Here is a 17404-nt window from a genome sequence, read left to right as displayed (position 1 = left end):
GACATGATCAGTTCACATTTTTAAAAAAGGGACTGGTTTTATAAAGTTTTACTTGTAAGCAAGTAAAAACCAAGGCTAAACAGTTATCTTTATGTAGAGGGAAAAATTAGTTTACTATTGTACTTGAAGGGTGGCACAAGCATTTCCCATAATACATGCCAATGGCAGTTGTTCTGCACTTCACAATGCCTGTTTTGACATGGTACTAAGCCAGATACGTTGCTATAAAAATGCAAGGGCCGAAAACCTATCTCTGGAGTCTGTATTTTGTATCAGAAATTTTGCATTTCTAAATTAATTAAGTAAAAGAAAGCACAGATTACAACTCAAACATCGAACAACAGATTACATAAGAACCAACAAGAGTTTTAAATATTAGAAGAAAGCTTAATTCCAGTACAAACAGAAGTTCCACATTACAGCTTTTTTCAACTGAAAAGGTGCACTTCTGTTTTGGGCATTTCTGATGCCTACCCAACATTTAAGTAATTAAGTGTTCTTTCTCCACTTAAAATTAATAACTGTATATTGGAAAAACAGTTTCTGTCAGCACCAGCGTTAACATCATTAAACATTCATGCAAATGGCACGGATGGGTGGATGGATGAGTGAGTTCTATTAATCTGACCAGTATGTTTGGGTTTTTTGTTTGTTTGGTCAGTAAAAAGAAAGAACACTTCCTACAAAATACCATATATACTTTAAGTCCACCTCATGTATAAGTCAAGGGCAGCTTTTGAAGGCAAAATTATGGATTGCTATGACCTTTGAATGGATCCAGGGTATTGCAACAAAGGATCTAAAGGACAAAGCAAAGGAGAACAATGCCAAAGAACCTACAAATTTCTGGCAGGCATTACTGTTTGGCTCACATTAAAGGCTGGATGGAAGAGAGAACAGAGGGAGGTCAGTGCTTCCAGGACAGATTGCACTCTTGCCTTTCACCAGGGGGTGGTTTCCATTTTAATAAGAATTAAAGTATAGTATTTACATTGACCCATGGCTAAGTCGACATAGGTTTTTAGGCTAAATTTTTGCACTAAAATTTCTAGACTTATAATGAGTATATACAGTATTTCAATTCTGATCAAAGAGATGCATTAACAGGTCTCTTATTTTGTTTGAAATGTCCTTTAAGTGATACTTAGGGGAACCTTCTCACTAGTCCTTTCAGATAAACCCACAAAATATTATCCCTTATGGTGCCTACAAAGAACTTCATTAAGACAGAAAGTGGAAGATGATGGCTTTAAAACCAAAATTGGCTGAACTATACATAATTCATTAAAATACTGGCCCTGGTAATTAACTGTCATAAGATTTTCCTGAAAAACTTTAGGGGCCCTTTAAAAATGTACTACAAACTCAAATTTTAAATATGGGGTAATGATCAGCAAAGCCATTTATTTTACATAATAATGAGCATAAAAACGGATGGATTTCATTGCATATACTTGTGGGATTTCTGAAGGAATATTCTGGTTTAATATTAATAAGATCTTAAAACTGAATTACTTCTAAATATTAATTATGAATGTGAAATCTGTAATAAAGCCGCAGATAATCTGTTGACTAGCATATAAAAACCTTCATTCCCCTGTTAAAGTAAATCTGCCAAATTAGGTGACAAACCCGAGATGGGAATACATGAAAGCATCTTTCCTTTTCCAAAGCTTCGTAAAAACTTGCAACAATTCTGCAGACAAGAAGAAAAATAGAAGATGTGAACATCACATTCCTGCAGGTTTTCCTGTAGAAAATGGACACATACAGTAATTTCTAATAGATTCACTTTGTTGCTGTTTGCCTTCAAGTCATTTCCAATTTATGACAATCCTAAACTGGACATATCATGGGGTGTTCTTGCCAAGACTTGTTCAGAGGAGGGTTGCCTTTGCTTTCCTCTGTAGCTGTGAAAGTGTGACTTGCCCAAGGTCACCCAGTGGGTTTCCGTGTCCAAGCAGAGATTTTAACCCTAGTCTCCAGAATTGTAATCCAATGCTCAAACCACACTCGCTGGCTCTCTCTCTCTCACTTTATGGTAGTCAGAACATTGTGTAAACAAGGTTTTTGTAATCATTTTACCTTTGTATTGTAAAATTGAAGAGTTACCTCCATGGAAGTTCAAAATGTAACAGTTAAGAGGTTATTCAACATATACCATTATGCAGTTACACATTCACACCAGTTGCAAGCAAGAATCCTACTGGGTACAAGTAGTAGCCACAAAAATTAATAAAAATCCCCGATGTTTCATATCTGCTGACAGATATTTTGATATAAAGGCACTCTGAAAACCCAATATGGTTTGGTTCATAAAGTTTGCAAAGTACAAACAGTCTTACATACAGTTACGTTGTAGAATGTCAAGCACTGTGACATTTTGAACAGAATTATTGTTTTCTTTTTACCCAAACGCCCTCCCTGCACAACACTGGCTTCATGAGAATGAGCAGTAACTTCAGGAGCTTCACAAAAAGTATAATCAATGATTGCAGTACCACATTATTATTACATTTGCTGCAGGAACAAATGTGGCAAATGATCCACAAAAGTTTGGGGCTCAAAGTCAAGCCTGTGTAGTCCAGGATGGTGTCCTTTCAATATTCTCTTCATCTAGCCAAAAGGCTGCAGTGTATTCCATTTTGGACAATTGCAGAGAAAAAGAGTCTCTGTACCAAAGAAAGTACATTGTTTTAAATCACAACAGCACTAAAAAACTTTGGTCCAAAGTGAATGTCCAAGGTATTTGCTACATAGCGGCAAAATCAATCTGTACGTATAGCTGTCTTACTCCAGCCTGCAAATATAAGAAAGAGCCACATTAGAAAATAAATGTGAGGATGTGTGTATATATAGCCATTTCAAATACCAGAAAAATGTAGAAGGGAATGATTTGGAAATTTTAATTTTAAACGATAACATCCAGTGGCCATGCCACTAGCTATGTAGGGTGTGGGGATTCATAAGATTGTAGATCAGAAGGGTAGTTTCAAAACTGCTTTGCAAACCTGCTCCAATATCACCAAAATATTTCTATCCTGTCCTATAGCATCACAGAAACCCTGATCAGTTTACAATGGGATCAGTTGAAACAATTTAAAATTTGGACCAATAAACATTATTCAAACATTTGGCTATCTCAAAAACTAAGCTGAAATACCTGAACAAATTTAAATTACAAAGTTATTTGTTAATAAATAGGTCCATGTACAACACAAAAGTTCTTTGCCTTAAAAAGATATTATTATTATTATTATTATTATTATTATTATTATTATTCCACCAAAATAACCCCCATTACTGTGAAGTGTCAGGAGAGCAAATCACAAATCTCACACACAATTTGACATGGGGCACATTGTGGCTCAAGCAGTCAGGTACTCCAATTGATTTGGAGTTCAGACAGCCACCCTGCAGAGAACATAGGGTGCCAACAGCTTGATGAAATGAAGGCTTTCTAGTGCTAAGATACATTCTCCACGAGTTAATTGTTTCTTTATTGGCTTAAAGCTCTTAGCTGTGGGAACGTGCAGCTACCTAGAATGCAACACAACTAATATTCCAGAGAGAAATGTTCATATCTCATGTTTTGGCAGGCTGATGTGCAGTAACAGAACATATGTGATATGTGATAGATTCTTTGAATCAAAAGTCAGTATATGCATAAAAGTGATTGCCTCTGTAATTCACTGCAGCATTTGGTATCCAAAACCACAAGGGAGCTCTTAGAAACAGCAATGAAATGCCAAGTGACTGGTGGTTCCTTCTCATCTTCCTTCTTGGACTTTGGAATTCCTCAAGTATAACAAAGTACAAAACACATCTACACTGTCAACTGTGAAGAGCATCAGGATTAGGATGTCACTTGTGAGTTTTTTAAAAAGTAAGGTAGTTTAGTTATTTGTACATACACTTCAAGGTCTCAGGGCAAGAGTAAGACCAATAATCAGGTTTTCTATAGAAACTTAGGATATCCTTCAAATAGGGCAGGGGAATGATAGATCTTTAAAAAACATAATTCTAGGGAATATGTTTCTAGGAAAAAAAGACTAGATTTTTCTAAGTTTCTTCAGATTTTAAGGATAAGCTTACAAGTCAACCTCAGGTTTTGGGGGACTGTAAAATAGGGTTAGGAACCATGCAAATCACCTATTTTGTTCAGACTCCACCCTAAAGCTCCCAGACCACCAAAGTATGGCATTTTCTACCCCTATATGGCCAAGAATGGTAAGTTATGTTTAATTCCTCCTGCCCCCCACACTAAAAAAAGACCCTAGCCAAGAAACCCAAGGGTGACAACTGAAAGTAAATTATAGTTACAATTCTAGTCAAGACTTCATTGCAGCCCGCAGAAGGAGGGGGGAGACCTGGCACCCACTACAGTTGTTCACTCATGCACTAAAGTACAATAAACTTGTATTGTAATCCTTGTTGTATTGGAGACCAAAATGGTGAAAGATATGGAAACAATGGCCTATAAAGAACAACCTAAGGAACTGTGTGAGTTTAGCCTGGAAAAGAGAAGGTTAAGAGGTGATATGATAGTCCTGTTTAAGTGTTTGAAGGGATGCCATACTGAAGATGGAATAAAATTGTTTTCTACTGCTCCAGAGAACAGGACCCAGAGCAATGGATTCAAAGTCCAGGAACAGAAATTCCTCCTAAACTTTAGGAGGAACTACCTGACAGTAAGAGCTGTTCAACAGTGGAACACGCTACCCCTGGAGAGTGGTGGAGTCTCCTTCTTTGGAGGTCTTTAAACAGGCTGGATGGCCCTTGAGGTATCTTCCAACTCTATGATTCTACAATTCCTTAATCTTTCCACCAAAAAATCCTTTGCTTTCAGAAACATTAGTATATATGCAGTAACAGTGAACATATATATCATACCTGCGTAAAAATGTTGTGAGTTTGGCTTAGAATCCATTTTGCATCAGCATCTGGAGCTACAAACAGTTTCAGAGTCCCTATGTAAACATCAGTACAAAGGGTCCAGAAATGAGGATCATGTAGACTGTAAACTCCTTGCAACTGCTGAACCTAAAATAGAAAGGTGGAGTTAGAGCATTCTTTTTTAGTTTAAAATGGATTTTTAAAATCAATTGTCTAAAAGAGCCACACCAAGATGCTACATACATGCATGTACTTCTTCCGCGAAAAGAGCCATTTCTTCAACTTCTCTTCAAAAAACAGATATTAAATCCATATAATCCCCATCGTGTGTGGAAGTCATGTTGTTGGATTTCTAGCTACCTTCAGTCTTAGCCAGCTTAACTAATGAGAAGGAATGTTGTAAACTGCACTCTGGAGTGCTACATGATTCCATCGTCTAAGGTCCAAAACATACTGCAGAAATAATCCAGTTTGAGACCTCTTTAACTGCCCTGGCTCAATGCTAGGGAATCCTGGAAATTGTAGTTTATTGTGCCACCAGAACTCTCTGACAGAGAAGGCAAAATCTCTCACAAACATACAATTTCCAGGATTCTCTAGTATTCAGCTCATGTAGTGAAAGCAGTCTCAAACTGGATTATTTCTGCAGTATGTTTTGGACCTAAAAGACATTTCATGCTGTTAGAGTGAATATAACTCAATTATGGTCTTCTTAGTTTATGTAAATTGGCAATACAGATTGAGTATCCTTTATCCAGAATTCCAAAATCTCCAAATTCTAAAACGTCTCACAAGTAGCTGAGATAGTGTCAACCTTTGCTTTCCGATGGCTGAGTGTACACAAACTTTGTATTACACAGAAATTATTAAAAATGTGTATAAAATTACCTTCAGGTTATGTGCATGCATTGCATATGAAACAAAAATGAATTTCATGTTTAGGCTTGAGTCCCCGCTCCAAGAAACATCATCTAAAAAAAATATCCCAAATCCAAAACTCTTTTGGTCAAGCATTTTGGATAAGGAAGACTCAATCTGTACCACATTTTTGAAAAGTGATCTTCCCATGATTGTTTTGACTAACAGAAACAGGAACCATATAATCTCTTAAAATGGAAAAGTGTCTCAATACTTATACCTGAGCACATTTGAATTGTGTACATTAGTGATTTAGGTGTACAGAAGGCGGTCAAATATTTCAAACTGGCAAATTAGAATGTTACAATAAAGGGCATTGATATTCTTTTTCAGTACTTATTGGTATTGCAGGTATTCTCAAGATTGAGATACAGGACACAAAACACTGAATGGTTCATCCACAACCATTTCGTAATCTCTCCATCCCACAGCACATCACTGTTATTGTCTGGGCTATCCAGTACAAGTGACTAAAAAAATATGCTAGACACTACTGCTAAAAGCAATAGAAAGCACAGAATTGGCAAGTGTTCCTGGATTTATCCAATGCACATTATAAACATCAAGTATCCTACAGTATAGAAATTACTGTATGCAAGATCACAAATCAGAATTATTATTGTTATTATTTATTTATTTATATTTCACCTTTCTCCTACATAGGGAGTCAAGGCAGCGAACAACAAATTTAAAACAATACAATTTCAAAACAATACAAAGCCATTAAAATGTGTAATATAAAATATAAACAAATAATTTTAAAAGTTAAAACAGCTATATTTTAAAGTGTAAAATGTGTTAAAATGTATAATGTGTAATCAGGTCATTCAATTTGTTCTGGCATGACACTTTTTTGTCACTTGTTAAGAAAATGTATTCCCTTGAAATGTATATTTCAAGGGAAGTATATCCTTCAGATTATACATTTTGGCTGCTCTGTAATCAAGGAGTGTATTTTAAATGGAAGGAGATGAACTTACCCTTTGATAGCACTGAGGCAGAGCCCCTTCCAACGAGGGAGGAGTTCGCTGCATCAAAATTCCAATAGACTCTCTCAGAAGTGGAACAACACTAGGAAGATTTGGAAGGGTGATTTAAAAGACCATCATTTTTAAAGTACAATGCAAAAAATATTTGTGCAACAGGTTAGTATTAGGTTCCTTTTGTCACCCAAAACATATGAAGAAATAAATGTGTTCTTAGGTCAGTAGCATAAGAGAATATAAAAAAGGCACTTTAAAAAAATTGTTGATGATGCTGAAACTAGGACTTCACCAACTAAAACAAGATTGTTTTGGTAACAGACACTACTCCCAGAAGTGTAACTGTCTTTTTCTTTACCATATTTTATATTCTGGATCCACCTGTACACAATGCTTGGAGTGTGATCTCTTTGGGGACAATAATAACTCATTAAACATTTTAATCCATAAGGATTTTAATCATTTAAGCACTTTACTCCATAAGGAAGGCTTTAACAAATGATAGCTTTACTTTGTCCATTAAAATTAGTAGTATTCTAGTTGCAATCCATTGGTCACCTACACAAACTTGTAAAAGCAATGTACTGAATCTATCGCAAATAGAATAAAATTCTTCATCTCAGATTTCAGAAAGTCATCTAGGCAAACTGTTCAAAGTTGAACCTGTGGTCAAAATTGAGTATAAAGTTCAGATCAAGCTCATGGGATGATCTTTCACTTAACAGCATGAACCTAACAAAATGAAGCGTTGGTATGGGAATTGTGACGATGTAAGTATGGGAATTGGTCCAAAAGCCAGTAATGGATACAATGGCCACACTGAAATTGACCTTTAAGAGGGGAAAACATGCCAGAGGTTATACATATTGTTTTACGGAAAGCATACAACACCATCCAACAGCAACTACATATACAGACTATCCCCAAGTCTGAAGACTTTGCATAAATGATGCCAGTGCCAATTAAGAACAGATATACCTGTATCCTATTACAAAAAAAATGTGTTCGGCTTTTCGAAAGCCAAACAAGCTGATGGGTTGCATAAGGCATTTGAAGGATTTAAATCTATGCAGCTCAAACAAATCCAGAGGTAGTTTGACAAACTCAAAAGGAATACACGAACAGCATAGGAGATTCAGCAGTACAAGCTCACTTGGGCTCTCTCCTATTATAGAGGAATTTTAAGTTTAGACATATTTCAGCTTAATAAGGCTAGATATGAGCAAGCATTATGGCCAGGCACACACTGTCACTTTGTTCTTAACTTTGTGCAATGAGCTTGCCAGTAAGTATTTCACTAGTTTTCTTTTCCCATTTCATCTGAATTGGGAAACAATGGTTAATGGCTACATAACACACTCATCGTGGTTCAATGTCCTGGCTTGTTCTGATGTAATTAGCCACAGTTCCCTGGATGAGATGAAATGGAAAACAAACCTTGTAAGAAAACGTACAGACTGGACTGCATTCTCATGTGAAGAGAAAAGTGACCCAAATGCATGTTTGGCTATGAGGCTTCTTCATACTATAGGGTTAAGTCAAGATATTAATATTTGCACCTCAGAAAATGAAAAATGCAGTTTACTACAACAAGAATATGGGGCTGGGGAGGACAAATAGCAGCCTAAAACTTATTTGTGACAGAAAGACTTTCTAAGAGATGGCTATGGGAAGAAAAGCCTTAGCTACAGCCTAGGTGAAGAAAACAGACCCATCTATCATACCCATATGCCATCAACCCCTTTTTGTGCTCTCCAACCTTTCTTCCATTTTAAAAAGTAGACACAGATAACCCCAGATGCCCCACAAACTGCCTAGAGTGCTATTTACACTCATAACACCCCTGACCCTCATCCCCACTTTTCAACCAGAAAACAAAATAAACTTTCACTCCTGGAAGCAGACTTAGCTACAAGATCTGGAAACAAAGGCTATGCCCCTCCTGCAGTCCACATGGAAAAGATAATGTTGATATAAAACATTACTGTTAATTCTTTAAGTCTAGCATCAATTACAACAATAATTACATCAGTCATAAAAAAGCATAAGAAACACAAACAGCATTCTTGTGTTTTTATCTGGCTTGGGAAATGTTTTCCTTATGATCCAAGATACTAAGCAGAGGGTGGAGAATGTGAGGGGAAGGATCATAAAACAAAATTAGGGACTTGTTCAGCCATACTGAAATGACTTGTCAAAAAGAGCCAGCTTTGCATTTCGTGGAATAAGGGAATCCAGGGACTTTAGCAGAGTTCCAGCTGAACATTTGGAAGTAATTACAGGCTAACTGTAAAAGGGACAATATTATTACACCAGAAGAGACATAACATTTCCATGCTGAAAGGCTAAGACAGCAAGCACTCACTGTTTAGAATACAGTACTAGGATTTATTTGGCTTCAGTATGAAGATTATGCCATCTAGGGTAGATAAGAGATCCTGGCTAAACACTGGCACCCAATTCAGATCAGAATCTTTAAGAAAACTAATCTGCAGTTATTCACTACATTGTAAAGGGTTGCAAAAGTGAGTTTGTTCTGCAGGATTTACGGAAAGATATGTTGATCTATTATAAAGCAATCAGGATCATTCAATTACCTTCTGCTCTTTATTTATTTTATATGCTGCCTTTCTCCTAAATTGGACTCAAGGCATCTCACAAAAGATTAAAAAATGTACAACTTTAAAACAGAATTAAAACATGGTGAAGGTCCTGGAAACCATGCCTTATGAGGAAAGACTTAGGGAGCTGGGTATGTTTAGCCTGGAATAGAGATGGCTAAGAGGTGATATGATAACCCTCCCTGTTTAAGTATTTGAAGGGGTGTCACATTGAGGATGGAGCAAGCTAGTTTTCTGCTGCTCCAGAGAATAGGACCCGGAACAATGGACGCAAGCTACAGGAAAAGAGATTCCATGTAAACATTAGGAGGAACGTCCTGACAGTAAGAGCTGTTTGACAGTGGAAGACACTCCCTCGGAGTGTGGTGGAGTCTCCTTCTGGAGGGCTTTAAGAAGAGGCTGGATGGCCATCTGTTGGGGATGCTTTGATTGTGATTTTCTGCATGGCAGGGGGTTGGACTAGATGCCCCTTGTGGTCTCTTTCCAAGGCTATGATACTATATTACATCAATATGACAATAAAAATATAAAATATAAAATCATTAAAAACATGCTAAGCTAAAAGTATAAAACCATTACAAACATACAAAAGCCAACACTCCAATAAAAAGCCTCTCTAGGTACAATTATATATTTAAAACCTGCCTGAAAATAAGTTTTTGCCAGCCAGCAAAAGAAGACCATGCAGGGAGTCAGCCTAGCCTTTCATCAAAGAGAGTTCCAGAGGAGTTCCACTCTCCCTCATGTCCTCACCAAGCAAGATTGTGATGGTGGTGGGACCAAAAGAAAGCCTTTCCTTGGAAAACCTAGTGTTCTGGCAGGTTCATATGGAGAGAAACAGTCTTTCTGGACCTAAAACAAGCCCCACATAGTACGCCAACTGGAAGGGAATCAATAGCCAGAGCTGACATCTCAAGGAGCAGGTGCAACTGTCACACTAGTTTTAACTGTGCAAATGCACTCTGGGTAGCTGCTGAAACCTGGGCATCCAGGCTCAGAGTTGAATCCAGGAGAACACCCAAGCTGTAAGCCTGAGATTTCAAGGGGAGCATAACCCCATCCAGTACAGGCAAAGTCTCTATTCCCTTATCTGCCTTTTGTCTGACCAGGAGCACCTGTCTTGTCTAGACAACATTTCAATTTGTTTGCCCTCATCCAGACCACTACTGATAACAGAAATTCATTCAGTACCAAAACAATCTCCTTGGAATCAGATGGGAAAGAGATATATACTTGAGTATCATCTGTATATTGATGACACCAAGCTCAAATCTCCAGGTGATGTCTCCCAGTGGTTTCATGTTAAACACAATGGAGGGGGGGGGGAGAGAACCCTGTGGGATCCCAAAAGACAACAGCCAGGGAACTGAACAGGAGTCCCCAAGCACCACCTGAGTTCACCCCTCCAAGAAAGAGCAGAATCACTACATAATTGTGACTCAAAGTCCCATCCCAGAGAGGCAGCCCAAAAGAGTACCATGGTCGATGGTACCAAAAGCCATGGAGAAGTCCAGCAGAACTGATAGGGACACGCTGTCCTTGTTCAGTTCTCTGCGTAGGTCATTCACCAAATTGATTACAGTTGTCTCCATCCCACAACCAGACCGAAAGCCATATTAAAATGGCTCTAGATAATTCATCTCACCCTCAGAGGGCACCTCGTGCTCCAAGACCTTGGCCAAAAAGGGGATATTAGAGACTAGCCGATAGTTATTCAGAATGGTGGAGGTCCTTTTTGGTAACAGCCTCATGACAGACTCCTTTAGGCAGGATGGAAACCTCCCTTACTGCAGTGAGTTGTTCACCTCTCCTCTTACCCACTCACCTGCTTTTTGACAGTACTATGTATATGTTATACAAAAAAAGTACAAAAACACCAGGAAGTTACTCTATAAACTTTCTATGTAATCCCAAATATATTAAAATGATTGAATAAAAATCACTTTATGTTTAACGAAACAACTCAACATGTGCTGCACATGAGGAATACGGCGGAGGACAAAACAAAGAAACCAGATCATTCACCTAACAGCCACAGCTTCCCAGAATGAGTTCAGTGTTTGGAAAATATGCTTTTAAATTAATGCCATGCCAGTAGAACAAAACGATGCATACATGTCCATCACTTCCCAAAGTAGATGTCCATAGATTTGATGGTGGGCTGAGAATTTCTCAGTCTCAGACCACCCCACAACACATTACATTCCACACAAAACCATGCTAAGAATAAGTGTCATACAACAGGCCTTAAAAGGAGGTTTAAAAGAAGAGGTGGGAAGCAAAACAGTCAGAGGAATTATTCTTTTGCCAAAAGACTTTGTTTTTAAAAGCTTTGGACTCATCAGTGTAAGGAACTTGGGAATACTTTGCTAGATGACCTCATATGCTTTTTTCCAAGTTTGTGGTGAAGTCTATGTCACCACAAAAGGAGAAAATTGTATCAAGCCACCATACTGCAAACATCATGTGAATAGTTATTCAATAATACCTTCCATTAAAGGCATATAAAACAGCTGGTCAGTGGTTAGACACTCATCAAGCAGTATACATTTTAAAGAAATACTTAAGTCCTTTGCAGAATACAGGCCATAATCCAGGCAGATGAATTTTCCACTCCAAATAAGGCCTAAGAAATCTATTCGGAAAATTTATTCATTAAATTTTAGTTGCTCTGTCACCTTTTAGGGGATGTCCAGATATGATATGCCAAGTTCTCCTTATATGTACAAAGCAGATCCACAATATCAAACTAAATGTGAGTTGTTCCTTACAAAAACACATCAATTCTATCATTTGAGGCATGTATCAACTGCGCAGAGATGATGAATGTAGGACACAGAATATTCAGTCATCTAAAGTGTCCTCTCTCTGTTTATGACAGAAGACAGCACACACTTAAACTGTACTTTGTTTTCCAGTACGTACTACATTATCTGGGGGGAAATGCAGGCAATGCCAAGGCTTTCAAGAGAATGAGAGAACAATCATTAGGGCTTGTTCGCCAAACACAGAAGCAAAGATGAAAGTAAAGTTCTCCCATCTCATAAAAAGAAACTTCTGGGACCCGCAATAACACTTGAAACATCCAAAGCCCATGGGAGGAGAATGATAATCAAACCCCACCCCTAAGTATTGCTGCTGAGAAACAAGTAGCCAAGGTTTAACTACTGTGGCCTCTGGGTTTATCCTGGAAGTGCCTGAAGACTCTCAGTAGTAGTAGTAGTAGCAGTAGCAGCAGCAGCAGCAACAGGAGGGTGTGAAAAAGCAGTAATTTTCTGTTTCTGATGCCTCCTCAAGTAGAGATTTTGCACAAACTATCCCCCTCCCCAAATCCTTTCGATCTCCCAAAACACCAACAGTGAAAACTGACAGTCAACTTCACATGGGGTTTGAAAGACTAGTACCGTACAGCAAATGTTATGTCTATAGTGTCAGCAACTCATCTGAGCCATATAGCCAATGCTGGCATATAGCAGAGTATAACTGGCAAATTCAGAAACGTGGTTCACAGCCCTCAGTAGAGAGAACAGCAACTGAATGTCTTCCAGGAACTGAAGGAATGCAGGAATCTCCAGGAGCTCTCAGCAACCGATGCCAGGCTTCAGCTGATTAACAACCAGACAAGCCAAGTCTCCCGAAGTGCTATCTTTATTTACAGAGTGCTATCCAAATCACCAACACTATAATACAGATCACATGAATACCAACTCCTACTACAACCCACAAGCAATTACTGGAAGCCCTTGAGTTTATATAGCCTTCAGACCATGCGGTCTCCCAAACTCAATCACTTCCTGTCCCATACTCTAAAGTGTCCTCCTGTGTAATCCAGACACATATTTCATCATCCAGGTTTAGTGCACGCAGGCACCAGAGTGTCCTTGAGCCTATGAGCATCAGCTGTGTGTAACCAGCCTTGTCCTTCCCAGTGCTGGATGCTCATGGTAAGACACACACACACATCTAACCATTTCCCAGTGTGCTGACTTTAACCCTTTGACATATAGAAGCCAACATTGGCCCTGATTTTGCCAAAGCTACTCACAATTACTTTAAAAATGATTCCACCATAAGAAAACTGGGGGTGGGGGCAAGTAACAAATCTGTAGAGCAGTGTCACCGGTAGCCAGGAGAACAGAGGAGCAGGGGGGAAAGCATTACTATCAGGCCCTTTACAAATATTGCTCTTATGATACCAGAGTAAAGGCAGGACACTGTTTGCTCTTCACATGAAAGAAAGAGACGTGTATATCCTAATGACTCACCTGATTAAAGGGAGAAAATCAGTTTGATTTAATTCAAGATTTGCTATGATCTCTGAAGGCTGAGGCTGAGCTGTTCATAAGAATTGACTCAAACATATTTTCTCCCCAGAAATTGCTGGACTATATGGAATATTAACTTTGCTCCCGCATCCATAGACTCTGTCCTATACTTCTTTATTCTGTACCCAAATTAATGGAACATCATTACATTAAATAAGGCAGGAATAAAAAGATAGAGGGGCAAATAGGAGAATGTAGAAGTGAAGCCAATAACGGATTTCTCTCTGTAGTAGACAATCTCCTTCTACTCCCCTTGGATCTTGACCACTAGTGTTCACAACTCATACAATCTACTTTGTTCCAATTTAATGCATTGAGTCAGTGAGGGAAATTACTCTGCATATTTACCCATGGTTCCCTCGCATGTACCTCAAAAACCTTGGGCAATATCCACGTTAATCCAAGGGGAGACTGGAAGCTTATTCATCTCTACTTAAGAGTCAGTTTTAAAAGTGTGGCAAAGACATATATCTTTCTTGTTAATTATTCTTTCATTTACTAGTCATGGGAGTATAGAAAAGCTGTTATATATTTTCTTCCGAGACACTATACACTTCAACTTCTCTTTCCTATTTTTAGCACATGCTCTAGGCTGAAGAAAACAACAGCAAGAGAACATAAAGGTCCTATGTGAGTAGACTGCATACAATTTGCATACAGTATATTGGCTGGAGTGAACCTGTCATGGATGACTAGAGATATGCAACACTGGGGCAATTTTAACAAATCAACTAATCTGCACAAAGACAATTTGGCTAGGCAGAGCCATATTACACCTCTACACTGCTGAGATTCAGACAAATAAGTTGTGAGGGTCCTGGTTTGTGGGCTGTCAGTTGACCAGTTCTGACAAAACAAATACCTTTTCAGGGTTCAATTGAAAAGGGGCTAGTGGGATGATCTTCCATGATCAAGCATCCTGATAAGGCATGGTTTCCAATCATCAGAGGAAATCTATAACTATGTTCAGTCAAATACAGTCATAAAACCCTCCAAGATCCTAAGCACGTGAAGGTCTCTGATGCTGCCCACTGTACAGAGATATCCAGAGTGTCCCCACTATCCATACAGTCCTCCATACATTGAGGCAATAACCTGAAGAGGGATTAAGTACTGTATTTGTCTCCAACCAGAACAACCATGTGGAATATATTTTTCTGCTGTTTATTCATACACTCACAATCAATGAATGATTGTTCAGATTCAGCAGTACACCTGACTCTGGTCACTCTAGCCTTCCATAAACTGTCTCTGAGATCAGGTCTGCACATCAGGTGCACTGGCAGGATTCTTTTCAGAACAATCTTGATTCTATGATTCTATTAATTCTATGAATCTTCTAGTTCTAGTCAGGTTATACTGGTTATACTGGTATTCTGTAGCAGCTATAGAGCAAGCATCATTCATAGCCAAAAACAGAAGATACCTAAATCAATACTGAAAAACTGGTAGTAATAAAAGAAAATATCTCTGGAAGATACCCAGAGGTGTCTCTCTAACTAGCAGTTTTACCTGCCTATTTAGGTGCCCCTCTCTTCATACAGTTCCTCCAGAGCAACTCTGTCAGAAGCTGACCATAGAGTTCTGCTGGAGAAGCTATAAGTTCCTAGAGAAAACATTTCTCTAGGCATTTGTAGATCCCCCCTTCTATGATCAACAACTGGCAGATGTTGACTATAGAGTTGCACTACAGAACCTGGAGATTCCTAGAGAGGTGTTCTTCAGGTAAAAAGAATAATGCTTTTTTATTTGTGGATTTTCCGCATTCACGGGGCTGAGATTGCTAATCTGTGTGGCTTCTTCCCTCTCTCTTATCTGGAACTCAAGAGAGCATATATGAGTACAGCAGGCTGCCCACTGGAGACATTTGCTCAATGCATGGATGGATGCAGCATTGACAAAAAGGCCATGCTGGGAAAATAACACATTCCTACTCTTCCCTTGCACATTTCCAATCTCATAAGAAGTCCTGCATAAGGGTCTGAAACAGATTTCATATTTACGTCACACTGTGGCACGCAGCAATAGATTTGGCTTGCATGAATAGTAATATACTGGGGTAAAAGATATCCAGAATTTGATAACATCAGTTCAGCACTGGATAGAAAGCTGAAGACTGTGGACAAGAACCACATACACTGCATCCAAACCGCAAATGGAAATTTAAGACTGTCAGCAATTTATTCAACATAGATGTTATGAAAAAGAAAACAACTTATTCTGAATACTTGGAACTAATCCAGCTGTACACTTTACCTAATGCGGACCCTAGCTAAATTGCAAACTCATTTCCTATCCACAGGACCATTCTAGCATAAAATAATTATATACTCATGTATAAGTCTAGAACTTTTAGTTAAAAGATTGACCTCCAATAAACTGGGTTAACTTATTCATGGGACAATGAAAGTACTGTATTTTAAAACTCTTTATCAAAAAGGAACCATCCCCTTCCATAAGTAGAGTGGTAGAAAGCAAGAGCTTAGTCTGTCCTGGGAGAACCTAAAGAACCACCAACCTCCTCTACTCTCTGCTGTGGCACCGCTTCTGACTTTTTAAAATGCCTGAGGGTGAAAATGGCAGCAGTGGCAACTGTTTAGCACCTTTCCTTTGGTGCTGAGGAACCAGGCCTTGAAGGATTTGATAGGACATCTGTGTATGTATGTCAGCTTTTCTGGGTTAAAATCAGGCAAAGTTATCACATTAATGTTAAAGGTTATAATCACTGCTAACAATCACCATTTTCTTTAACTTTTCATTATTTTAGACATGTGCATTTTCTTAGCTCCATCTGTGTCAGATCATCTCCCCCACATATTGCACAGCCACCATTTACCTCGTTCCTCCAGCCTTTGGGGTAAGCACAAACAGTTATGCCTGCTGGAATTTTATAAGTTCTTCAGCATCCTTTGCTTCATCTTCACTTATCCACAGATCATTTCAAAATCCAGAATTCAAAATCCAAATCTACCCTTGACTTATACATAAGGTGAACGTATAGTTGATTATATAGGGCAAACAACTAAAATCATCCTAAAATCATTTATATTTAAGAGTGTGCGGAGTCTTCTTCTTTTTAAATAAAAAGGCTATATTTGTCTTGCAGTGACACACAGCTTAATCACATCTGGAATCAAACATATTTTACTTTGTTTTCAATCATCGTTTCTTTCTTCACCAGTACTGGGCATTGGCACCAGGAGAAAGGGTGGGATATAAATTAAATACATCATTTTCAACACACCCACACACACCCACACACACCCCAAGTGCAGAGTTAAGGTACAAGATTTAAAATGAAATACTGCCACTCATCACTGGCAATTACAATTCTTAAAACACCACACTAAACTAAAGCTGCAAAAGAAAACTGGAAAGTCATCTGGTGTGCCTAACTATTTACTGCAAGAGTGGGAATTAAGCAATCTTCCCTAAGCTGATAAACTGCAGCTCCCTACAGCTGAAGCCAGCATGGCCAATAGGAGTTACTGTGTGGAGGCCTACATAATTCCCACTCCTGATTTACTGTACAAATCACATTTCCTTGAAAATACAAGCACCATGGTAGATTAACTATGTTTACTAGCACTGAGCTGAATCATCAAATGCTCTCCTTTGCCCACTTATGCAGCTCATATCCTCTTCTAGTTTAGTATTACTG

General features: G+C 38.5%; 1 protein-coding gene across 2 annotated transcripts in view; it reads right to left on the bottom strand.

Moving 5' to 3' along the window:
• Positions 1-2033: 2033 nt before the first annotated feature.
• SLC30A7 (solute carrier family 30 member 7) overlaps positions 2034-17404 on the bottom strand; it is a 37333-nt gene continuing 21962 nt past the window's right edge. For both annotated transcript variants that reach the window (XM_042464772.1, XM_042464773.1), the window contains exons 9-11: positions 6795-6885; positions 4894-5043; positions 2034-2800 (exon numbers count right to left, since the gene is read on the bottom strand). In XM_042464772.1, coding sequence (XP_042320706.1) covers positions 2753-2800; positions 4894-5043; positions 6795-6885 — 289 coding nt within the window. In that variant the 3' untranslated portion in view covers positions 2034-2752. The remainder of the gene's footprint in view (positions 2801-4893; positions 5044-6794; positions 6886-17404) is intronic.

The sequence above is a fragment of the Sceloporus undulatus genome, chromosome 4, assembly GCF_019175285.1.
Source record: "Sceloporus undulatus isolate JIND9_A2432 ecotype Alabama chromosome 4, SceUnd_v1.1, whole genome shotgun sequence".
Taxonomy (NCBI): domain Eukaryota; kingdom Metazoa; phylum Chordata; class Lepidosauria; order Squamata; family Phrynosomatidae; genus Sceloporus; species Sceloporus undulatus.
Note: the sequence above shows the minus strand (reverse complement) of the source record. Positions and strands in the feature narration are given on the sequence as shown.